At 37.4% G+C, this 27,494-nt stretch overlaps 1 protein-coding gene across 1 annotated transcript; it reads right to left on the bottom strand.

Annotated features, from left to right (window-relative positions):
- Positions 1 to 6,547: 6,547 nt before the first annotated feature.
- On the bottom strand, positions 6,548 to 11,743 carry LOC129766150 (uncharacterized). Its single transcript, XM_055766616.1, has one exon. It carries the CDS (start codon positions 11,741 to 11,743, stop codon positions 6,548 to 6,550), a length of 5,196 nt encoding a protein of 1,731 aa, XP_055622591.1.
- Between the last annotated feature and the right edge of the window lie 15,751 nt (positions 11,744 to 27,494).

The following is a 27,494-nucleotide window of genomic DNA, read 5'->3' as shown; positions in this document are numbered from 1 at the left end:
CAGGTACATAGAAATTTAGTTTTTCTAGTAATTCAGCTGACTGTACTCGTTGCGAAATTAGGTCATTAACAAAAGAAAGCATTGCAAATTCACGGCGTTCTTTTAGTGTTTGGATGTTTATGAGCATGCAACGTGCTTCATATGAAGGAAGTGGAAATGAGGTCCAGTTGAGTTTACGCAAATAGAAGAAACTGTTTCTGGATTGACTCAATGCGTTCTTCATGTACGACCATATACGGGTTCCAAACGATGTTACAGTATTCCAGAATAGGCCTTACATATGTAATATATAAAAGCTTTATTGTGTATGGGTCCTGGAAGTTATGTGAGAAACGTTTGACAAAACTTAACACACTATTCGCCTTATTTATTACAGAGTTGTAGTGTTCTATGAATGTGAGTTTACAGTCCAGGACGACGCCTAGATCTCTGACTATTTCACATTTTTCTACATTTCGATTTCCAAGACATATTACAATATTTGGTACATGTTTTTTTCTGCTAAATGTTATAGAGTTGCACTTCTTCACATTCAGTGTTAGTAGATTTTTATCACACCAAGTATGGAATACATGTATTTCGTTTCGAAATGCTTCGATGTCGTTTTCATTTCCAATTTCCGCGAAAAGCTTCATGTCGTCGGCATACACAAGTACATTGATACGCTTGAGAACGAAGGAGATGTCATTAACGTACAGAATGAAAAGAAGAGGACCAAGATGAGAGCCTTGTGGGACTCCCGAAGTGACTTTTACTGGATTTGAAAGAGAATTTTGAAAATGAACAATTTGTTCACGGTTTTTTAGATAAGAATTGAGCCAGTTTAAGAGTCTTTGTTCCATTCCTATTTTCTGCAATTTGAAAAGTAGTAATGGAATGTCGATGCGGTCAAATGCTTTACTGAAGTCAGTGTAAAGAGTTTCTACGTGTTTGCCATTTTCCATTGCATTCAAAATAAAAGTCACAAAAGCCAACAGATTAGTTGCAGTTGAACGGCCTTTGAAGAAGCCATGTTGCATACACGTAATTCTATTCTTTACTTGTTGGAAGACTTTTTCGTTGACTATTGCTTCGAATAGTTTAGGAATGCAAGAGATAATGGCAATTCCACGATAATTACGTACGTCAGATTTAGCGCCTGATTTAAAGATAACTACCAAAAAAGATTGTTTCCCTTTTTTCTGGGAATATTCCAGTTTGTAGTGACATATTGAAAATGCAATGTAAGGGAAGGGTGAGTTCCTCAGCCAGGTTCTTTAGGAATATAGGTGCTATTCCGTCAGGTCCTGGTCCTTTTGTTCCGTCTAATTTTTTTAGTGCATGGCATATTTCCTGTTGTGAAAGATAGTTCACCGATATGTCATTTGGATAATCCGGTAAAAATGAAAAGTAGTTCCGATCGCGATTTTCTTCGAAAAATGTGGTATATACTTCCTGAAAGAAATTTGCAAAGAGATTACAAATTTCTTTCGAAGAATTCCTCACATCCTCATCGAGATGCATCTGCGATGGGAAGTTATTGCTTTTGAGCTTAGACTTTACGTAATTAAAGAATTTCTTCGGGCATGATTTGACTTCAGTTTCGACCTTTCTATTGTACTCTTCGTGTGCACTTTTAATTGCAAAATTTAATTCTTGGGAAATATTTTGATATTCAAGCAAATTTTGATGACTTTTGTCCATTTTGCATTTTTTATGTGCTTTTTGTTTTTTATTCTTTAGATTTCTTATTTGAACGTTAAACCAAATAGGATATTTGCTGGTTGAATTTCTTCGTCTTCTTTTCTTCGGCACAAATTCTGATATTATGTTATTCAGAATTTCGTGAAGAATATGTACAGTTAAGTTGACATCTCGTTCGCTGTTTTATAAAGTTTGCCATTCTATGGCTTGTAGGCTACATTTGATTGCTTCAAAGTTCGTCTTGTTATATTCCGGTACTTCTTCATACTCCCAGTCGATGGGCAATTGTCTATTATGTATAAAGATTGAGTATTCAATTGCTGTGTGAAATTTTTCATTTTTCCAAAGAGTCATGGACTCATTCACACAAAAGTCGTCGGTGATGTTAGTGAATAATAGGTCTAGATAATATTTTTGGAAATTTTTTACATGATTTATTTGGTTAACACCGAGATGTGCAATTTCGTCAAATATATATTGTAGGGTTTCATTTTCCCCGACGACTGGGAGTAGAATGCATTCATTATCATTATCGGGAATGAAGTCTACTTTATTTTGATTGAAGTCGCCATAGATATGCAATTTCACTTCTGGTTCTAGTGTTTCTGCAATTCGATTTGCCGTCTGAAAAAATAATTCATACGACTTTTTATTTGCATGTTCGGGTGGGAAATACACAGAAGCAAATATGTGTACTTCGCCAGCTATAGATAATTTTGCCCATACATGCTCAATTTGAAATATTTCCCTTCAATCCACCATGAATATTACAAGAATTCAAAGCAGGATGACGACAAGGATGATTATTTAGACTAAATTTTGTTAGGTAGTTTTCAAGTAATGTTAATCGATTATTTTGGGTAAATAAAAAACTATTTCAAGTCATTGAAGCAGTTTAGTGTTGGAAGAAATTCTACAGTTCAAAATCCACGTCGACTACGTACAGAATGAATGATATGATTTCGTCATTAAATTGATCAGTCCTAGTGGACCAAACCTCTGAAAAATATGTTTTGATTCAGTCAGAGTGCGCCAAATACACATATCCAGTCGTAAAACCTTCTTGATTGACCTCAAAGAGTTTTTTTTGTAACAAAATAGTTACATGAGTCACAAAAGTAACTAAGAACTGCAGAAAGACAATTGGGGAGAATGATTGAAAACTACTTAGATTAAAGCTTGGTGTTCGATTTACCTGAAATCATAATTGTGTTACTTAGTCTGGTCTGATTGAACACCGACCATATAGTAGTGTCCAATCTTCAAATCGACACAGAAGTTGCTGAGGATGTAAACATGTCGATTGACTTGAGCTATTCGATTTTTACCAATAATTTGGGCTTGAGACGGGCCGCCGCGAAATTCGTACCAAAATTACTCAATTTCGTATTCAATTCGCCAAGGAGCTGTTGGACTCTGTCCGCAATGATCCAAATTTGCACCAGAAGATCATAACTGATTACGAATCATGGGTGTATGGTTAATAGGCAAAAATCGAAGACGAGACAGAATACGTGTAAGCAAAGCAGCTGCCAAAAACGTTCGAAATGGTCTGACTTAAGTAAGAGACATGAGCACCAACATAACGCCACCAAAAATTGAATATACGTAACCCACGGAAATGAAAAAATCGCGATACGATAGAAAGAACAGATCTCGTATTTACTTTTTCACTTTTTACTAAATTTCAAACAATTTTTCGTGAGCCTGTATCACTTTATCAAATGTAAATAACATTAATTTGGTTAGAAGGTCGAATGAATGTAACCTTATGAGTATAAAAAGTTCAATTGAACTGTTACTTAGAAAATATACGTTTTTATTCGCCCAAATGCCGTACAAATATGTTTCCAGATTCCATCCGCACTTCCTTAGAAATTTAACGGCAGATTCAATCTTCTTCTAGGAATTCATCCAATTCTATTTAGAGCCGTTAATCATCAACCTTCGCCCACCAAATGTAACGAACTCTCGATTCAAGCTTCATTTGTTTCCCTGTGAGAATATACTTTTCCACGAAACTTCATACGCCTCGTGCGTGCAAAATTACATTCCCTCGGGTTATGATTCCAGATGACAAGCATATTTGCGCGTATCTGTTCGGATGATGGCGCTCTGGCAGATGTGTCCACATTAGCAGTGCTGATTCGTGGGTGAAAGTAAAACATGAATTGTGCACATTCTTGAGAAAGTTCCCCGCCAGGTTTTCCCAAGGCATTGTTTTCCTCCTGTGAAAATTAAAGCTTTTCCTAGCTTTCTTTGCTATTTTGAGAAGTGAAAATATAACAGATCATATGAGGAGTATATTAATTAACATATTTCATTTGAGACAAGATAAAAATGTATTATCATGAATGATATTTTTGTGATTAGTTGTGAAGTGTGTCCACACTTCACATTCTGGGACAATATTTTTACAGCGCTGTTCTTTATTTCTGGTTCATTGGATTTCCAATTTTTGAATACTCCATCACGACAATCAACAAATAACATGATGTGACTCGTGAAACTTTTCAAAGTGAACCCCTTCAAAATAGATGAATTTATCGGGACTTTTTTTTCAATAGGTTGATATATGTGCTAACATTATCTACTATGCCAAAGCTATCAGCATGCTGAACATTCTCGGAAAGGATAATTTTAAACTTTGCTGCCATTGTGAAATTCTCGAGAAAATGAATGGGAATGCGACACTTCAATAATTTGTTTCCCTTCCGAAGGTGAAAAAGATTGTTGTGACGTGAACCAGTCATAAGCTGCTGGTTGGGTCTCTATAATTCCAATCACGTTTATACTAAATTTAAACCCCTTCGGAAAAAAGGTTCCATGCCCTTATATGAGTTGAGCTAGTTCATTTTGCCGAAAGCTTCAATATGTAACATTTGCATTTTTTTTCTGTTCACGGTCTCCGGTTTCCCAGAAAAGATACACACTGTGGAAATGGTGGAAATAATATTTGGAGCGATTCCAGAATTATTATATTTGTCTTTTAGAAAAATTATTTTTTACTACATGGAACGAAAATATTGATTCACATATGTAATTCTGACAAGACCAAGTTTAAACCATATTTAAAAAGTGACAGTGAAAAAATTGTTTTTGTTCAACAACGACCGAATATTCCATGCTTAAATTCAATCAAGAGTTCCCAAACAAGTTAAAACGTTTTGGAATCATACAAACAACCAGAATAACCTATAAAGCATATTTGCAGAGTATGGAATTCAATTTCACTGGGTTTTGTTAACCGAAAAAGAACGTTTGAAATCGTTTTCCAATTCAAATCCAATTTAACTCTCAGTCTAATTTGATCTCCGATTCCAACGTTTGTATACTGATCTCATAACCAATTTGCATTATTAACTTTGTCTCACACCAATGGTGGGAAAATTTCAACTCACGAATGAGTTTTGACGAAATTCTAAACTTGTTTCAGCTATGCTTGAAAGTAAACTCAGGGTAAATAATGTGAAAATTGAATATTTCGTTAACTTGCTGGGAGATTATTCTGCCAGATTTGTTTGGAGGGAAGAGAAAAAAAAATCTTCTGAAATTAATATGTATACTGAAATGTATACGTGTACTTCCGATTCCAGAGAAATAAATTTTAAAAAATAAATAGAATGAAATATTTATGTGTATCTTTCTCCGTGTTAAGCACTAGTGAACATCTTTTATTTTATTTTCATTCCACAGCCCTTGTCGGACATTAGGTGGAGAATATTCATAACCATAACCAAATCGATTGTGATCGGTTAAAATCACTTTTTTAAATATCGCATTTTGATGATCAGACCTGAGCAATCAAATTAACACACCTTTAGAGTTTTTTTCGAAAACTAACAGCAAATTTAACTCAAGTTACACACATGTCGAAAACCAACATATTCAACAAATCACACATTACATGAAATTTAAACATGTTAACATCAATAAAAGTGCAAGTGCCGAATGATTCAGTTGTCGTGACAATGCAATATTCAGTGAAACCAACATAATTACCGTTGTCAACAAGTACATGTGATGAAAGTCTGTGATTAAAACTCCAAACACTTTTATTGAATTGTGTGTGTGTAAGTAGATATGTATTTTAATCTGGGCTGAGTTCGATTCCCCAATTAATTTCGTTAATTAAATTACATATCCGTCACTGCAATTTAGTGAGCCGCAAATTAATTACCTTGACGAATTTTACGATGGATTTACCCGTCAGTCATTGTATTTGTAACCAGCGTATAATTGAGGTTACAACCATTTATGGAGAACAGGGCTTGGGATGAATCGTTGAGCGGGACAAATAATATGGCCATGATTTTATACCTTTCAATTAACCAAAAACTGATTGATTGATTGGGGGCCGCACTATTTTCGTATTTTATTTACGTTCCCCAACGTTTCTCATTGTTGCCATTTGGTGGATCACACCATTGAGGGATGCCGGATCCTTCGCCTGAAGGAAATTTCGATAGCGATAGCTCAGGAATTACACTCTGTAAAAAAAACTGGTTGGAACACGTTAACGGTAGAATAAAAGCCTTTTGAATAACAATTTAACACTGGTTTATTAAGCGATGTTGCTTGGTTACACGTAGGAATTTGAATGAATATATTGGGAGGGAATTTCTGTATGCACCTATTTAGTTGTATGCGTTCGTTTCTTATGCATTGCGTCTGTATATACTGTTTACGTCGCGGTATATTCGGGGCTGGATGTGTTCGTGCCATACACCACACACTGTGTTCTGAAAGGAAGGGAGTGGGTCGAATGGGAGAAGGATTGGATAGTTAGAAGGGGTATTACTTTATGTTTCCACTTGCTCTTCGTTCGCACTGTGGGTCGCGAACATTCTCCCCCCGGGCTCAACTAAGATGCGTTGGACAAATTTGTTTCAATTGGAAGCGGTGCCAGTTTTGAAACAGGACGACGGTATAAACCTGTTGATGTTTGGACATCAACCACTCTGACGGTAGAATCAATTCCTGGATATACATTCACGATTTTTCCTAGTCTCCATGATTGTGGTGGTAAATTGTCTTCTTTTAGTAATACTACAACTCCCGGGGTTACATTCTTCGATGCCTTAGTCCACTTTTGTCGAGACTGTAACGTATTCAAATATTCTTTGGACCAACGTCGCCAAAAATGATCTCTCAATTGCTGTAGATGTTGCCATCGTGTTAAACGATTGATTGGTATTTCTTCTAGAATAGGTTCTGGAATGGCTGTTAGTGGACGCCCCACGAGGAAATGAGCGGGCGTGATCGCTTCTGGTTCTGTGGGATCAGTGGAATGAGCAAATAAAGGGCGGGAATTAAGGATCGCCTCAATCTGAGTCAGAACTGTGTAGTACTCTTCGAAAGTCAAGGATGCGCCACCGAGAATTTTCTTGAGATGTGTTTTGGTACTCTTTACACCGGCCTCCCATAACCCTCCAAAATTTGGGGCACGGGGTGGGATGAACTTCCATGTTATCTCTCGTGGTTGAAGGAAATCATTCAATTTATACCGCATCTGGTCTTCCTTGAACATGAGGTATAATTCGTGCAGTTCAGATTTAGCGCCGACAAAATTGGTTCCGTGATCGGAGTGCAGCTCTTCAATGAGACCACGTCGCGCGACAAAACGGTGCAGCGCTGCTATGAATGCAGCTGAGGATAAATCTGACACGAGCTCAAAATGAATAGCCTTGGTGGTCATGCAAATGAACAGAGATATATAAGCCTTTCTGATTACTGTTTTCCGTATTCCTTGACGTATGAAAACTGGACCAGCAAAATCCAAACCTGTTTTGGCGAAAGGAGCGGCAGGAACAACTCGGGCTTCGGGTAAGTTACCCATAGTTGGCTGTACCAGTTGTGGATTCGCTCGAAAGCAAACAACACATGATCTTATTACCTTTCTTACGGTGTTTCGAGCATTGAGGAGCCAGAATCTTTGACGAATTATGGAAATCAAGCCCGATGGACCAACATGCAAATTTTCTTCGTGTAGAGCTCGTATGAGAGACTCCGTAATGGTGTTTTTGTCAGGTAGCACAAGCTGGTGTTTAGCCTCGTATGGCAACAAAGAATTTTGTAATCTACCTCCAACTCTCAAAAGATCATTATTTAGGATAGGACTAAGACCAATAAGCCTTCGGGTAGGTTCTCCAGATCTCAAAGCATTAATTTCATTGATTAGATACGTGTGTTGTATATATCTTACAATAACTTGCATCGAATGTTTCAACTCAGGAATTGTAAGAAATTGGCAATGGATTCGTTCGGATCTGGGTGACTTCGAGTTGTGAAAAAATCTCATAACGTAACCAACAATTCTTTGTAATTTTCTGAAGGAGCTTATATCAGTCATGATCTGGAGGATATCTGGGCAAACAAGTGCTGTGGATACCAGGGCAGACTTCCATTCTGGTAGTTTATCATCTGGGAAGCGATCGGGTTCTTCAATGTGGTACTCGTGATTCTGAAGAAAAGGCGGTCCATTCCACCACAATTGATTGTTGGCTAATGTTGAGGGCAACTGTCCACGCGATACCACATCTGCGGGATTATGTTCTGTTCGGATGAACTTCCATTGCGCGTTTTGTGTCTGGTTGGTAATCTCCATGATGCGGTTCCGAACAAATAAATTCAACTGATTCGGTGGTTTTTTCAGCCAAGCAAGGACGATTTGACTGTCTGAATAATATGTAATCTGATTAAACTCCATTTTGAGAGCGGGGATAACCTTAGAAGACAGCCGAGAAAGCAAAAGTACCGCACAAAGTTCCATTCTTGGTATTGTAAGACCCTTAAGTGGAGCTATCTTCGATTTGCTACATAGCAGAGAAACCTTTACACTTTCAATGGACACTGCCCGAATGTAGATACATGCGCCGTATGCAAGATTGGATGCATCCGCAAAACCATGAATTTCATAGATATTTCCTGCAAGTACGCCCACATATCGAGGAATTTTTATTTGATGCAATTGATGCAGAGATTCACGGAACTTATGCCAATCTTGAAGTAGTTTCCCATCTATCATGTCATCCCAATGCAAACGACTTAACCATATCTGCTGCATTATAACCTTGGCTATCATAATTATCGGCGACAACAGGCCGAGGGGGTCAAACAGCTTTGCTATTTCAGAAAGCACACGTCTTTTTGTAGGTGGATCAACTAAGGAACAAACGGACTTGGCGAGGAACATAAATACATCGTTCTTTGGATCCCATAGTAATCCTAGCGTTTTAATTGACTGGTTGATATCTGCGTCTTTAAATGTAAGATATTTCTCTCTTTCTTCATCCGGTATTGATTGTATTATAGCTTCTTCGTTAGCACACCATTTATGAATCGGGAATCCTCCACAGTTCAATAGTTTGGTCAATTCTGTACGGTACTGAATAGCATCCTCGATAGTATCAGCACCAAAAAGAGCATCATCCACGTAAAAATGTTCATTCACAATTCTCGCAGCGGTGGGAAAACGTTCTAATTCGTCTGATGCTAACTGATGGAGTGTTCGGATGGCGAGAAATGGAGCACTAGAGGTCCCATAAGTAACGGTTGTCAATTCAAGAACCTCTAATGGATCTGATGGCTCTTTCCTCCAAAAGATTCTTTGTAACGACGTTTGATTACTGTCAACACTTATTTGCCGATACATCTTTGAAATATCTGCAGTACAGGCGTAACGATGCCTACGGAATCTCAAAAGGATCGAGAAAAGATCATCTTGGATGATCGGACCTGTCATCAAGATCTCATTGAGTGAAAGACCTGAATATTTGGCTGAAGCATCGAATACTACTCTAAGTTTAGTAGACGAGCTCGTCGGTTTGAGCACTGCATGATGTGGAAGATAGTACGTTAGCGTTTCTGGAGTATCTCCAAACTCAGATATTTGCTTACAATGGCCGAGAGCTTTGTATTCATCAATGAATTGGACATATTGTTGTTTCATCTCTGGATTTTTCTTAAATCTTTGTTCAAGCATGAGAAATCGACGAAGAGCAAGGGAGCGATTATTGTTCAACTTAGATACTGAATCCTTCAGAGGCAACTGTACGATGTAACGGCCTTCAGTGTTACGCCGCGTAGTGGAACAATAAATTTCTTCGCATTCTTTCTCTTCATTTGTCAGTGCTGGAGGTGATTCAACAGCTTCTAAGGACCAAAACCTTTCCAAAGATTTGGAAAGTGGTTCCGAAGACACTACACAATATTGATGTATGCTCTGAGATTGATTGACCTCATCAATAGAACCAGCAACAATCCAGCCCAAGCGAGTCTCTTGAAGAATAGGAAGTTCATCAGATAATTGCAACTGACCTGGCATCAAAAGTTTGAAAAACAAATTGATTCCGATCAAGAGGTCTACCTCACCGGGAGTGTGAAATGTTGGATCAGCAAGAGGCAATCCGGAAGGCATGGGCCAAACTCGTGTATCGAATTTACGAGAAGGTATCACACCCGTTATTTTATTTGTTACAAGACAATCCAAATGAGCTAGGAAGTTGCTGTGCATAGATCGTATTTCAATTTTAACCATTTCTTTCAGAGTGGATCTTCTGTCGTTGGCTCCAATAATCTCAATATTAGCAGGAATGCGTGGGATGTTCAGTGTGTCGATGAGTCTAGATGATACTAAATTAGCTTGAGATCCACAATCTAAGAACGCACGGCACGAATAGAATTTACCATTGCTGTCTAAAACACTAACGACAGCTGTCATTAACAGACTATTTCCAAGGCGTGGAGTATCGCTTACTGAGCAAGTGGTAGTAGCAAGTTGGGACAAAGCATCAGAGGAAGAGGGATTGGGATTGTCAGTAGATGCAACTGACATGACATTTGGAAATCTATCAAGGTGTAACAGTGTGTGGTGCTTACCTTGACACCGTTGGCAGGTTCGGGTTGAGTTGCAGCTGCTGGTTTGATGTCCTTTGCGCAGGCAGTTATAACACAATCTCAGTTCTCTTACTTTGGATTGACGTTGCGGGACGGACATCGCACGGAGAACCTCACACCTGAAGTTATGGTGTGCACCAGCACACAGTTCGCAGGTAGCGTCCTTGTTCGCAGTGATGGTAGCTGTACTTTTAATCAAGCTGATGGGCTTCTTTACTGGATCGGTTGCTCTCGCTGGACAGCTATACGGTGCACTTTCGCAGCGTTCGAGGATGGCACAACGTTTCTTCAAAAAATTAATTGTATCTTCGTAGGACGGAATTGCTTTGTGTGGAACAGATGCTTCCCACATCTTTCTTGTTTCTTTATCTAAAGCTGCAGTCATGAGATTTACCACAAAGCGTTCAGAAACTCCAACTAACTCTTCCTTCAGCACCGCTAATCCATCGACATGTCGAGTTACTTCATCGATGAGCTCTCGCAGTTCCGTTGGGTTCTCACTACACATCTGCTGGAGGTTCAGCAATCCTTGAATATGAGTATCCACGATTACTCGTTTATTCTCAAACCTTTCCTCCAATATTTCCCATGCATGGGAATAATTGTTGTCATTCAAAGTTCGAGCGTCAATTATGCCGGCAGCAGCTCCTACCAACGATCGCTCCAGATGATAGAGCTTGATGCAATCGGAATCGGTGGAAGCTCGCATGACGTCACAAAACATTGCCTTAAATCGTGGCCAATGTTCGGGTTTACCATCGAAGGTTGGAATGGGAGCCTTCAATGGTTGCTGCTGGACGATAATGCGAGGGTTATCAATTGGTGGCAATTCAACACGTTGAGCATTGGACACTGGGGTTGAACACATCGATTGTACCATTCTCTCTACGAGGATGCACGTCTCGTTATATTGTTCCTCAAAAGTGAGGTACCATTGATCGTGATCTTCAATTTTTTCCACCGGAGACATAGCAACAATTTGATGATGAAGGCCCACACATTCTTGGAAATGTCCTTCCAAATTTCGCGAATACACTTTTAACTGTGCGGCATCATACTCAATCACACTCGCACCAGCGGCTGCCTCGACAACGTTACGAATGCGTGTGATTTTTGCTTTCGCTTGGCCACGCAAATGAGTCAGCATTTTCAAATCCGCCATCCTTTCTTTAGGATTTATTTTCACTGGTGTGTGCTGCATTGGCATAAGTTACTTAAGAAACACTTTGATTTTTCACACCCAATCGTCACACAAACGTTCAAACAAGCTCGTAAAGTTTGCACACTTTATTTATATTCTCGTAACACGTTCGGACACGTTAAAGCGATACGCTCCCATGCGCGACTTTGTTCGATCACACTTTTTCATTTGTTTCACACGGTCACTATGAGCAAAACCAGTCAATGTCTTTTTTCACAAATGGAAAATCCCACAAGTTGCCAACTGCAACTGAAAAAACCGGTTGTGATCCGGTTCGAAGGACCAAAAAATGGTGGATCACACCATTGAGGGATGCCGGATCCTTCGCCTGAAGGAAATTTCGATAGCGATAGCTCAGAAATTACACTCTGTAAAAAAAACTGGTTGGAACACGTTAACGGTAGAATAAAAGCCTTTTGAATAACAATTTAACACTGGTTTATTAAGCGATGTTGCTTGGTTACACGTAGGAATTTGAATGAATATATTGGGAGGGAATTTCTGTATGCACCTATTTAGTTGTATGCGTTCGTTTCTTATGCATTGCGTCTGTATATACTGTTTACGTCGCGGTATATTCGGGGCTGGATGTGTTCGTGCCATACACCACACACTGTGTTCTGAAAGGAAGGGAGTGGGTCGAATGGGAGAAGGATTGGATAGTTAGAAGGGGTATTACTTTATGTTTCCACTTGCTCTTCGTTCGCACTGTGGGTCGCGAACACCATTATTTGAGAAATACTTCACCGTTATACTTTCTTTCCACATAATGTTTGTAATGTCCTACAAATCTTCAATTCCGTACGATTAGTCCATTCATTGACGAATGAATGAGTCGAAAATTTCCTAATTGCTCAACAGTAAACATTCGCAGAACATGATCGCGAACACCAAATTGAATGGAAATTGTTAATTAAATTGAAAACCCAATTAAACCGCTGACCCAATTTTATTATCAGACAATATTCTGCCTATGGGATCATCAGTCTGATTGGATAAAAGAGAACCCTGCACATACTCTCTCAAATGCAATAAAGTTCATTCGCGTTGTTTCCGCAATTAAAATTTTCCACGCTAGCTGAAAAAATGGAAGGAAAACAGACAAAGCAAAAAAAAGGAAGGATCCGGAAGTATACGCTCAATTTCGTTGCACAGCTTTGACTGGATCAATCCATTTTTTTCATAGGAAAAATTGTAAACTCCCCAATCAAACAAATGAAGAGAAAATTCATTTAACGTTATTGATTGAACGCAAATGAACGATAATGAATAACAGTTCTATCATGGAGACTAGGCCCGATGTTTTAACAAGGCGTGTTTCGGTGAAAAAAAGTCTCATTCCACGTCAAGATTGTTGTTGTTTTCAACTCGAAGCACAATGATATGATTACTTGAATAAATCTACATGTAATGGTAGAATACTACGATGAGAAAATTTTTCATTTTTCCTGACATGTGTGCTGGTTTGGCATCTTTATTGAAAGACGTAGTTCAGAAATCATAAAATTAGAGTACTGGCAGTTTTGTCAGCCTACAATTTTCCATTCCGCTAATATAACGGTGTTTAGTATCGCTGCCAAATTTGAGAATCTTCAGCCAATACTCTTTCCAATTCTACGTTTGCGAAATTTCCGGGTGATTTTACTCGTATTTTTTAATGAATTGTCTTTTATAGTTTTCTGTTTGACAATCATGTAAATTAATGGAATATCTAAATCTTAGTACCAATCTAACTTAAAGCTAATGTTAGCGAATGTCGTTTTACCACTGTAATTTCGGGATTATCGGATTCACATCGGAATACATTTTCTTCATATTTCACCGGTACATATTTCAACAAATATTATATACATGTTTGCGTTCCACTCTTCTTCATTAATAACGTATTCAAACTGATCTAGATTTTCTATGTAAATTTTCTTTATTAATACTTTGATCAGATACTAATATATTAACTTAGTTGAGTTTAATGTTTGTTGCTGTTTTCATTGATAAGATGGAGGAGTGAATGAATAAAATTGGAATCGTTCTTACATATTAACATAATTATCATGGCGTTTAGAAATCGAATCAAATCGCTTTAAACTCTTTAATAGCAAACTAGAGGAAGTAAATTTATTACAAAGTAAAATGATGAAATTATGTTTTTTGTGCTCAGACTAAACGTTCAGAGTCGTGTGAAACGGTAAGGTTACAGATTGGGACGCAAATTATTACTGATATGAATATTTTGAAGGTGCTCCCGTGGCCGAGTGGTTAGCGTCACACAATATCATGCCGGGGGTTCGGGTTCGATTCCCGTTCTGGTAGGGGGGAACTTTTCGTGAAAGAAATTTCCTCCGACTTGCACTGTGGTCACGCGTATTCTAGAGCTTGCCACTCAGAGTGTATTCAAGGCGTGTTATTTTACATAGAAATCTCAACTAAGTACAGGTCGGACTCGATTATATAAAGGGTGAACACGAAATTTTTGCGACACCGAAAATGTCATGCCAATTTTCTTAGAATGTTTAGAATCAAACCAAAATTTTAGGGTAGTTTTATACATATATTTACTTCAAAAATCTAAAGAAAAGTTAATCGATGGAGCCTCGAGTGTAAAATTGAACGCATTTTCGCTTGATACCCTCCATCAAAGTCTTTACAGTGTCATCCGGTACCAGTTTCTCAGTTTTTTTCCATTTTCTTAACATGTCCTTCTCGTCTTTGACTGTCTTCTTGCTCTTCCGAAGTTCCCGCTTCATTATTGCCCAGTACTGCTCCACCGGGCGCAGCTCCGGACAGTTTGGCGGGTTCATGTTCTTTGGAACAAAATGGACAGAATTGGCATCATACCACTCCAGCCATATTTTGTCAGCATCTTCTCGTAGAGCTTCCGTGCCCGAGTTTTAACCGTCGATTGTTGACGCTCATCGCGGTTTGGGAAGTTCTGTACCTTGTATGTATGTAGTCCAGCTTTTTTCTTTGCATTCTGGACGTAGCTCTGCGACATGCCGATTTTTTTAGCCAAATCACGGCTTGAGACGTTAGGATTTGCTTTAATCATCCGCTTCACCTTTCCCTACGTCTTTTTGTTCTCCGGTCCCGGTTTTCTTCCAGCTCCTTTGCCGCGGTCCAACGTCAACCGCTCCTGGAACCGCTTCAACACTCTGGAGACGGTTGAATGGTGAATGTTCAACATTTTTCCCAACTGCCGGTGCGACAGGTCAGGAAATCCCAGGTGTTTGGAAAGAATTTGTTCTCTCGACTCGCGTTGGTTCACCTCCATTTTCGTTGAATCGAAAAACACGACTTCGAGTTTGACAGCATGGAGACAATACACATCAATGAGAAAGTTTGCAAAATTTGGTTGATTTTTACCCAATGGTAAAAAAGCTATGCCCTGTTGAATGTGTCGCAATAATTTCGTGTTCGCCCTTTATAATTGCAATTTCACTTTCAACGTTAATTTTCGAATCCATGCATAATCGAGTAACAAAAAAGCTATTTTTCTATTAATGTGAATGTCAAAGATGAAATGTTTTCCTGAGATTCGATTATGTATAGGATATGAAAATAATTGTTGAAAAAAAATGGTCGACTATATATAATCGAGTCCGACCTTTACTAATAAAAATGACGCAAGTAATACTACGTTGAGACGGCGAAGTTCCTCTAGGAACGTTAGTGCCAGTTAAGAAGAAGAAGAAGATGAATATTTTGAAACCAAAATAACTTGACTACTACACAGAAACATTTTCAAGTAATGGTGAACCGCTTTTAGGAGGCAAGACCCATTTTTTTCTCTGTATTGTAGTGACTTTCAACACTTTTTTGCTGGTTCGTCACTTCACTTACATTTTGGAAAAATGTCGACAGTGAGAAGTGGACTCGTGACCTTAAGCATAGGAGGTACGGATTAACGAAAATCTACCGTGTTTGCTCTTTCCATCTATAGTCTGTTTCAATTATAATTTGGTCGCATAAAGTAGGACATTTCTCAGCATAGAAATAACGTACAAAAAGGGAAGGATGTTATTTTGTAGGTTTTTTGAATAAACTTTAAATGAAAAATACATTGTTTACGCCGATAAAGTTTTCATCACTGGGACAACAACGAATGGATAAGTTTACAAAGAGGAGTGTCTTCAGAAAAGGGTTTTGCCATTCATACGATCACTCAAATGTCCGGTGGCGTTTTTCAAAGTTTGCAAAAAAAATAACTTTAATTTTTGAAATGTTATTTTCTATAAAAAATTTTTATTTTTTATTTTTTATTTATCTCACTTTGAATATTTTTTTTTTCAAAATATAATTTCCAAGTCTGAATTGTGAATGGTGAAAAAACGTTTTTTACTATAGCTTTTATAGTGACCATATAGGGATTTAAAAAATTGCATAATTTTGCACCCTATACAATATTTTCCATAGCGCTGATGGTAAAATAAGGGGGAATTTTTTTCAAAAACATGAATACAGCACAGTTATATATTTCAAGAAAATAAAAAAAATAAAAATAAAAAAAAAATTATTGAATTGATTGAATTGTAAATAAAATATTGTTTTTTTTTAATTTGTTAGATATTTTCGTAACGCGCAGCTCTCGAAACTTTCTGAAAAAGGATCACGAATATAAAAAAACACATACGAAAATATTAAAATATAAATTAAACCAGTACTGGGTTTTAAAATTCTAAAAAAATCAAAATTTGTAAATTAATTTTTTATACTTAAAAAATAACAAATATCTAGAAAACATTTAAATACGAACTAGAGTAGAAGTGAGTCTCAAAATCTCAATAAAAAATTTCAAGATTTCCAGATTTTTTTTAGTATTTAAATTTTTGATGATTTTTAATCATATTTCTCGAAATACCATAGTAAGATGCACTTTCAGTATTTTCTTCCAATTTTTTGTTTCGAAGCTATTGAAAATGGCGTGCAAAACGTTGAAAAGTGCTCGCGTGTCCGATGAATATATTGCATTGAACACTGAATTTGAAGATTTTTTAAACAGTGTGGATTCCTTTTAAGAGTGCAAGTATTTCCAATTATTTATAGAATAAATGGTGTTTAAACAAATCGAATATCAATTGGAAAATATTGAATGTTGTCCGAACGAAAGAAAGAAGAATAAAAACAGTTTTAGCTGTTAGGGAATACATTTCGGTAGGAATTCAATTTTTACCCCCATATGTTCCCAAAAGACGTTATCCTACGTCAAAATTGTGTTAGTCAATAAAAACTTAGAAAAACAGAAAGGAATCGATCTTTTATTTCTCCCCGATATTCTGGCGCACCACATCTACATGCACCAACGATTTTGCGTAATTTACATTTGAAATCTCTTATTTTTTCGTTACATTTTTCGTGGAATAACCTCCTTAAATCCAAATCAAAGACGTAGTCCTACGTATAAAGATGAACTCTTCAAAATGTTTTTTGATAACAACCTTTTAAATTTTAATTTATTTTTTCACAGCAACATATTTTAATTGGAATGGTCTGATGCGAATCGGAACGAACAAGCAGAAAAGATTGCATTTTCTTTCATTGTTGACATCGCACTGAAAATAATCACTGGAGTATGTAAACATAATGGAAATCGGCGAAATATTTGCGGTTCATGACAGAAAAAATTACAATACGATAATCATCATTTTCATTTTTCTTGATTATCCTCTTTTACAACTGCTGTATTTCCCACATCAGAATTGGTAAAATAATCTCCTCGAAAATTGTCCGAAAACAAGTTTTATTTATCCACCAGGAAATATTATGCGATCCCAAGCGAAAGATTTACAATCATTTTAGAGGCAGTAATTATTAGAATGACAAGGGTGTTTATATCATATGGAGGGCCGTGAGGTGAAAGCAAAATTCAATCCATCCGACGAGGGAAGGTCACATTATGGCTTTATTAATTTTAAGCTTCAACAACAGCAGCTCGCAGTAAAAGCGTCGCATCGTCCTTAATTTTTTTTTTGTCTGGTTCAAAACTAAAGACCCAATAGAGCTTTATCTCCTAGAATTTTCAGGATATCCCCATCGAAATTTACGTTTGTGCGTCAGTAAGAAATAATCAGTTAACGCAACACCAGCCAGCTCAACATACGACACTCGAGATAAACAAAATACGAGTCATCACAATATCGACCAGCGGTCGATAAACATAAACATTCCCAGACGGCCCGGATAAACATAAACACATCAGACCACCCGGATCGTTCCCGCTAAATATGCTGAATTAAGATAAGATAAAATTATTGTAAACCATCTCAAGTGAATATAAAAGACAGGGATAACAATTGTAAAGTCAATCTGAAGTCTGAAGTTATATTTCAAACAGTAAAATAAAAGACGGAGCTTCACTCCGAAAGAAAAAAATATTTTTTTAAATTAAGTGAGTCCGAAATTTCTTAACTAATCCATTGCCCCATTTTTTTCTACATTGCCACAAATCATCGAGAAAATGCGTCACTCGCCGCTCTTGCCAGATCTGTTGCTATAGTTTGATATATTCAAAAGGAAAGTCTTATTCCACACTCGGTGGAGGCAGAAAAAGGATTTGTATTCCGAAATGATGACTCGAAGCGTTGTTATATCCGCCCGCCTCCAAGAAAAGTGCGTCAAAATATCAAATTATTTTCACTATTTTTCGAAGCAAGAAAAAGTTTCGTGCAATGTATTGATTTACATGGCGAAACATTTCTTTCAGATTTACTTTCTTGGATTCGAGCTCCACTTATATGGTATTCAATTATATATTTAAAAAATCGATGCTGAACAGCTGAAATCGGATCGAATATATCATTACACCATGTCATACATCTCACCTTAAACTTCAATACAAAGCAAACAAATTGCATTTGAGAAAAAAAAGATGTAAACGAGTAATAGATTTTTCTGTGCAATCAAGATACGATTGATTTGTATCAAACGGATAGGTATTTATGCCAATTCCACAGCCACCGAATGTATCCTCTATCCATTCTCAACACACACGGCTTGGATTATAATTCATTCCATAAATTACTGTTATTGCCCATTTTCCCATGCAAATATTTGTAACGAAAATCGATGATAATTGCTATGTTGCACGAGGATCTCTTCCAAATTGGGCCCCAATTTGATGGATTGAATAGAAGGCTATCGATTGCGTTTTTCAGCAAAGAATTATTGGGTCTGAAGCGTTATCTGCACCTCACGTGCATATATTGAACATAAATTATTCAGAACTACGAATAAACGAAGCAATTCCGTTTGATGTTATTGAAATCGCTCTATTAAGGTTCGGTTTGTCCATAGATGGTTCGGTAGTTTGTTATGTTGTTTTATTTCAACCTTAAATTCTATGCCTCTTTTCAACACCTGTTAGATGAAAAACATTTTTTGTCTTTTTTGCGACCAATCCATCGTTAAATTAGTATTACAACTGGATAACTAATCAGTTCTTTAAGGCAGAGCTGCCATGGCATGGTTTATTGAACTGGGGAATCAAATTTGGGACTGGAAAATATGCTCACCAGATCAAATACCTATCGAGGGCTTGAGAGGATTGAATTAGTTGTTTGAATTGATCGAGCCCTAGTCTTTAATAATTAAAGCGAAATTGATATTGATTTCGTAATGTGCTTGATTTTTAATTTGAGAAATCGTGAATGTGGTTCAATGTTACGAATCATAGTGTAGATACTATAAATATTAATATAAATTAATATAAAAATTCCAAATAGTTTTCTTGCCACTGTATATTAGTTTACTAAACTGCCACCATCCTGGTTGCATCACAGAAGTAGGGGTAGTGGGGGCAAATTGGTCACCTGCTTGTTCGGTAGTATAACTATTGACTATTGAAACCGTATTGATAGTCACCTTTTGTTTGAAGAATTTAATGACTTTTGAGTCACCCTGTACATCAGTAGAGCTGTCGCATGTCAAAATACAAATAAAAACAGAAATTACTCTCTCGATAGCCATTCGGCCGTAATTCTTTTTTTTTTTCTGTATTATAGTGACTTTCAACGCTTCTGGCTGGTTCGTCACTTTTACCTTCCATTTTGGAAGAATGTCGGGAGTGAGAATTGAACTCGTGATCTTGAGCGTGAGAAGTATGGATGTTACCTCCACGCCAGATCAGCTCCCAACCGTAATTCTGTGTGCATGGTACCTAAGGAATTTCTCGTGAAACTTAGATTATTCAATCTGATATACTGGACAAATCATCAGTTTGGACGACTGTTCACCTATTCTAGGAGATGTGAACAGATATTTTGTTCAATCTCAGCGATTAATTAGCATAGAGATTTCTTTTGTGTTTGGGGGCAAAGTGGTCATAGGTGTTATTCACTTACAATGTTCTGTTAACTAAAGCTGATATTTACCACATTCTGCTCTTGAAGAGGTTTCTTTTGTGGCATTGACCCTGGAAGAATATGCCACTCCAATTAAACGAAGCCGTATTATGAGGAACGTTATGTTTATCTTACTAGGTTTTTGTATGCATGAGAAAAATTAAATTGATACTCTAGGTGAATAGGCCAAGCTTATTTCATACATGTACCATAGGGTGCCAATGAATGTATAGGAAAAAATCGAGCCTAAAATTTCAAAAAGTTACCCTTTACAAAATGTTCACCATCTCGAAAAAACACCCTATGCCAAATATCAGCTCAATCGGACTTAAGTGAGAGTGGCGCAAAGTGGCCAAAGTTTGAGTTTTTTGAAAATCGAAAAATCACCCAAGGGGGAAGTAAAGGAAATCGGGGTTTTCGAAAAGTTTGTTTTGATGTCAAATGTCTGAAAATTATATGAAGCGTCGAGATCTAGTGTAATCTCGAAAAAAAAATTGTTTGTCAAAAATAGGCATTCTGTGACTTTTGCACGATAATATACCCTCTGTAAAATATTAGCTCATTCAGACGTCATTTACTGGTGTCGCAGATGTTAAAATTTAAGTTTTTTGAAAACCGAAAAATCACCGTAAATCGGGGTTTAAAAAAAATTGATGCCAATTGTCTTAAAATTGCAAACCCCGATTTCCTTCACTCCCCCCTTGGGTGATTTTTCGATTTTCAAAAAACTCAAACTTTGACCGCTTTGCGCCACCCCTAAGTCTGATTGTGCTATTATTTGGCATAGGATGTTTTTTCGAGATGGTGAACATTTTGTAAAGGGTAATTTTTTGAAATTTTAGGGTCGTTTTTTTCTCATACATTCATTGGCACCCAGCTCCAAGAAAAAAATAAGTTCGATTTTTCACCTTTTTTTCTAATGATGAAAAATGTACTGTTCTAATTTTTTATAGTAAAAACCGAATGCTATCTTAAACAACAATGTGTTCTTCGAAAAACGGGAATTGAAGCGGTATGTGGATGCTGGAAATGGGCATATTCTTTTGGGTGACCACTATGCCCCCACTTCCCCTATCTTGAATTACGAATATGCAGCATCGGATGAAAAAATGCAAATCGCGATCCACATTGTCCGTATGATGTATGACACAAAAAAAGAAATACATGGTAGTTTTATCTATTCTTCTGGCAGAAGCGCTATATAACACCTAGCAGAATTGCACCTCGAAATATACACACGAATTTGCCGTTTCATAGAAATGAAACAGGAATCAAGGGTCACCAGCATCATTTATTTGTTTCTTCTTACTTTTCCGGTCCTCAATGGTGACAAAATAACAAAAGGTGAGAATTTTTCAGCAGCGGTCTGTAATTTCATTTGCAGACTAGCTGACCCGACAAACTTCGTCCCGCTAAAATTTGTTTTTTGTTATCAATACCTTCAAACCAGTCTTGCTAATGGTCACCATCGTATGACTGTTCATGGAGACGTATGTGCTGTGTCACTAATGAACATCATAAAATGAACAGTCAAACAACCGTCGAACTAAAAATGTCATATGACATTTCGGCTTTTTTCGTCTTATACATTAGATATCCATCGCCCCATAATTATACAACAGTGTTCACGGGGAACGCTCACCGCTTTAAACGTTCATTCAACACATTCGCACTTGTGAGCAGGTGGATGTATGTGTACAGCTACGCTTGAATGCAAAATAAAGAGCGGAAAAGAATGCATACCACAGCAGTTTTAATGTCAAAAGAAATTGAAATTGCAGTCATATTAGCCCGAATTAAAGGTTGGTTATGAGCACCAATGGTAGAATGGGAATAGCATATATTCACCGCTCTTCAGGGTACGTTCGACAGAAAGAGAGAACATATAAAGGTTTATTTGATGGTCGTGTTGACTGCATTTTTAAGAATGAGATGGTCATTGAGAACATTATGAAATTAATAATTTATTTTTGTAAACTCATTAGACGTTTACGTGATTCGTTAAAGCACATAATGCTTTTACAACCATCTGAATTAAAATTCAAATTTTCCAACGGCGTTCAGAAATTAGTCCTCTCCAATAACATGCCTGGTGAAAATTCAACATCAATAGCATGTGCTGGAGAAGGGGGAAAAGGACAATCACTTATCGATTTCTTGCTGATGTTCTGTTCAGTCTGACCCGGGCTAATGCTAACAGTTTAGCTTTGGAGCTCATCTACATGATTGGTTTCACCGCAAATTCTAATCACAGAAATGTTTCAACCATGCACAAGCAGCGGACAGAAAGCTAAAATTTCCGAGCCGGTCGTCTAAACCACAAATTGGGCACACGCGTGCTAAATGAAGGATAATTAGAATTTTGATTACAATCCTGTGGAGTTCCGGGACTGTCTCTGGTGCACTAATGTTTCACTTTGAATTTAGTTTTGCTATGTGGGATTATTGTACACTAGAGTTAATTGTGGTTGCACAAAGGATTGCCATTACCTTCATCAATATGGCAGATGATTTTTTATTATAGGTCAATGTCCTCAATCAACAAAAAAAAAAATAAGTCAAAAAAGTTATTTGATAATAACTTGTCACTATTTCACTTTATATGATCACCATAAAGTACTTGATTAGCATCACTTGAGATTGTCCTTCCAATAATGTTTCATTGTCATCACCATTGCTATTCGTTGCATTATGTTACGCCGTTCAGCATTTTTCACTGAAAATGAGTACCAATCTCGAAAACATACACTATTATTCCACCGAGGGAAAACTCCAAACCTGAAATGAGGCTGATAATAAATTTGAAGTGAATCAGCGAATGTTTTTCCCCACGCACAGGGATGGGTTCATTTAAACAACATATCAAAATATCTACGTAAGCACTCGATGCAGAGGATAAATAAAATTTGATCGTCAATTTAATCAGAAAGATAATAAAGAACTGGAAAAGACAAAAAATCTGCCATTCACGAAATAGGAAGGCGAAATTCGAAGGATAATGACAAAATAGATGAAACGTAACAAGAATGAAGAATCAAGTTTCAAGCTCTGTGAATAACCTTGAATTTTATTATTTTGAACAACAAATAACTTCTATAGACGACATCAGGTTAATAGGTGTTATTTTTCCTGAATTACCCATAACGTGTTGTGCAACCTTTGCGAAATTATCATAATTGAAAATTATTATTTTTGGCATCTGAAAAAAGCATCAAAGGACCTAGCCGGGTAAGGGAGTAAAAAGTGCCCCCAAATCAAATCACCGACTCTATGGAAAATATTGTATAGAGTACTAAATAAAACATTTTGGCAGTAGTACCATATATTTGAGTCCTTATATGGTACACCATAGCATCTATGGTGAAAAATGCACCTTTTCGTTTTTTTTTTCACGCCATTTTCAATAGCTTTGAGACAAAAATAAGAAAAAAAATAATGAAAGAACATCTTACTAAGGTGAATCGAAATATCTTCAAACTATTTTTTCATCAAAAAATTTAATAATAAAAAAATAAATAAACACACCTTGGTAACATGTACTTTCAGTATTTTTTTCATATTTTTGTCTCGAAGCTATCGAGAATGGCGTGAAAAAAACGAAAAAGTACATTTTTCACCATGGATTCTATGTTGTACCTTATAAGAACTCCAATATATGGTACCACTGTCAAAATTTCATATTTAGTACCCTATACAATATTTTCCATAGAGTCGGTGATTTGGTTTGGGGGCAGTTTTTACTCTCTTACTCAGCCAGGCCCTTTGGAAACTAATGTATTATAATTGTGCAAAAGTTGATTGTTTCTGTAATCTAGAGAGTGGCCATCTACCCCGGGTGGCCGTCTTCCCCCGTCCTCCCCTATAGTGACTAACTAAAACTTTTGGCTGATTCGTCACTTTTACCTTGCATTTTGGAAGAATGTCGGGAGTGAGAATTGAGCTCGTGACCTTTAGCGTGAGAAGTATAGATGTTACCACTACGCCAGATCGCCTCCACAAATTTAAATTTGGCAATTTTGTCATTTTTTGAACTTCATGTTCTCAAGTTCTCAAGTTGAAGTTCGAAAAAAACCATTTCAATTTGCCCCGGTGTACCTTATACTAATCGGCGTCAGCTGCAACCATACCTACGTTCACCCTACGGTCGGACAATAATTGAGTCTTATCTAAACCAAGTTAAAAATTTTTGTTTTCGTTCAAAATGACAAAATTAATCCGGAGATCCCGAAACTCTACACAAAACCCGCCATTTGGGTTATTTGGGCTATCAAAAACTCTCATTCCGAAGGAAGAATGTCGGGAGTGAGAATTGAACTCGTGACTCTTACCGTGAGAGGTACGGATGCTAGCCACTACGACAAATCGTCTTCCAAAAACACATGACTACACACTCAAACTAGCGTTGGAAGAAAACATTTCATCTTCGGCAGAAAAAAAAAATGCTTTTTGTGTGCTGAAGGGTGAAATGAGCAAATAAAAGCATTTGTTCCAAAAGCTTTTTAATGTTTGTATGTATGGAAGCAGACATCTCTTTCTTTTTCATCATCTCTTCTGGGATTGCACCCAAAAAAAAAAGTCCAAACGATGTCAACGGGGATCGAAACCAAGGCCGGTTAGAATGCAAGGCTGTTTTACACGACCACACTGCCCATATAGCTACTGCTGCTGTTGCATAAATACGTGATAATATTACACCTCATTATGAAATGAAGTTGGAAAGTATTTTCTAAGAGTAAAAAAAAAGCATAAACGTGAATCTTTATTTTTTCGGACTGGACTATGTATGTAGCAAAGCATGCGACATTCTTTTATGCGTACTTATTTGCAATGTGTTCCTTGTTTCGCTCGCTGAATATTGCTCTCATATTCTTATATAAACCGTAATAGTGGTTCTCAGATTTTCAAAAGTGGTAATTTTGTTCTTCATCGCAAAACATTAGACCCGTATTTTTTTTATTTTTTTATTAGAATGTTCATTGACATTTTAGGGGGATCCGAAAAATCATTTTTTACTCTCAGCATTTTTTTTTCATATTTTTGTCTCGAAGCTATTGAGAATGGCGTGAAAAAAACGAAAAAGTGCATTTGACACCATAGATCCTATGTTGTACCATATAAGAACTCAAATATATGGCACCACTGTCAAAATTTCATATTTAGTACTCTATACAATATTTTCCATGGAGCTGGTGATTTGGTTTGGGGGCACTTTCTACTCTCTTACTCAGCCAGGCCCTTTGGAAATATAAAAAAAAATTGTACCGCGCAAAATTGAAAAAAATCAGAAAAAATCACACATATCTAGAAAAGCCGTAGGAAAATTACAAAATTTCAATATTTTTTTTAGTTCTTCAATTTTTGATGAAATTTTTTTCGATTATTTTTCTTGATACACCGTAGTGAGATGCACATTCAGTATTTTTTTTCAAATTTTATTTCGAAGCTTTTGAGGATGGCGTGAAATAAACGAAAAAATACGTTTTTCTCTATAGATATAACCACATAGGGGTCATTTTTTTCAACTTTTTTCCAAAAATGAATTTTTTCAACAATTCATAACTATTGAACCACTGAACCGATTCAGATGATCGATATATAAAATTGAAGCCAATGAGCTAGCCTTTTGTTAAGCCTTTTGTTGAACTTGCAAAAACAATGTATTTCATTTTCTTAACTACTGATTGTAGTCGTTTTTATTGTTATCATGGCTTTGTACTAGAGGGAGCTGTATTTTTTTATATTTTTCTGAAAGCTGAGGATTTTTTTTCATAACATATCTCGATATAAGAAATGCTATTTTTTGTTGTTTTTGGGTTATAATTTTTCAAAGTTCATCAATGATTCGAAAAAAACCATTTTTCCCAATTTTTACCAATGCAAACATTCATAACTTTTGATCTACTGGACCGATTCAGATAATCTACATATAAAATTGAAGCTAATGAATTAGTTCTCTTTGAAAACACGTCACTTTTGCGAAACATTGGAATTTTGGTTTTTGTAATTATTGATTGAGATAGTTGTTCATTTTATTTATTTATTTATAATGATACTACATCCCATTGAGAGATTAGATCTTCTTCACAATTTTTCGCCAATAGTCCCGATCCATGGCTGCAGTTCTCCAACTCCCGGCTGCACCGATTCTTGCCAAGTCCTGCTCCACCTGGTCCAACCACCTCGCTCGCTGGGCTCCTCTCCTTCTTGTTCCTACCAGATTCGATGCGAACACCATCTTTGCAGGGCTGCTGTCCGGCAATCTTGCAACATGCCCTGCCCATCGCACTCGTCCAGCCTTGGCGACTTAATGCTGGGTTCGCCGTAGAGTTGCGTTCATTCTCCTTCTCCATACTCCGCTTTCCTGTACACCACCGTATATTGTTCTGAGCACTCGGCGTTCGAAAACTCCAAGCGCTTGTGAGTCCTCTTCAAGCATCGTCCATACTTCGTGCCCATAGAGAACAACCGGTCGAATTAGGGATTTGTACATGGTACACTTCGTACGAGGTCGTAGTTTGTTGGACCTCAAGGATTTGCTGAGCCCATAGTAGGCACGACTTCCATTGACAATGCGTCTTCGAAATTCACGGCTGTTGTTGTTGTCAGTTGTTATCAACGAGCCAAGGTAGATAAATTCCTCTACCACCTCGAGCTCGTCGCCGTCGATCACAACACTACTACCAAGAAGAACTCTGTTGCGATCAGTCCCTCCAGCTAGCATGTATTTAGACTTAGACGCATTGATCCCAAGCCCAATCAGCCCTGCTTCGTGTTTCAGTCGGGTATACAAGTCGGCTACCGTCGCATGTGTTCTTCCGATTATGTCCACGTCGTCGGCGAAGCAGATAAACTGACTAGACTTGTTGAAAATCGTGCCCCGCATGTTGAAGCCCGCTCTCCGCATAACACCTTCCAGCGCCACGTTGAAGAGCAGACAGGAGATTCCATCGCCTTGTCGAAGTCCCCTGTGAGTCTCAAATGATTCCGACAGCTCACCTGAGATCCGCACACTGCACCGCACACCGTTCATCGTTGCCTGAATCAGTCTTGTCAGCTTTCGGGGAAAGCCGTGTTCGTCCATGATCCTCCATAGCTGTCGTCGGTCGATTGTATCATATGCGGCCTTGAAGTCGACGAAGATGTGGTGTGTAGGGACCTGATACTCGCGGCACTTTTGGAGGATCTGCCGCAGTGTAAAAATCTGGTCCGTCGTCGAGCAACCGGGCATGAATCCGGCCTGATAACTTCCCACAAATCTACTTACTATTGGCGATAGGCGGCGGAAGAGGATCTGAGACAAAATTTTGTAGGCACCATTCAGGATTGTGATGGCATGATAGTTCCCACAATCCAACTTGTCGCCTTTTTTATAGATGGGG

This window comes from Toxorhynchites rutilus, chromosome 2 (assembly GCF_029784135.1).
Source record: "Toxorhynchites rutilus septentrionalis strain SRP chromosome 2, ASM2978413v1, whole genome shotgun sequence".
Classification (NCBI taxonomy): Eukaryota; Metazoa; Arthropoda; class Insecta; order Diptera; family Culicidae; genus Toxorhynchites; species Toxorhynchites rutilus.
This window is presented reverse-complemented; position numbering and strand designations above follow the sequence as displayed.

Bases quoted from the DNA above. Each gene is read 5' to 3' on its own strand.
- LOC129766150 (XM_055766616.1), bottom strand. From the start codon at position 11,743: ATGGCGGATTTGAAAATGCTGACTCATTTGCGTGGCCAAGCGAAAGCA.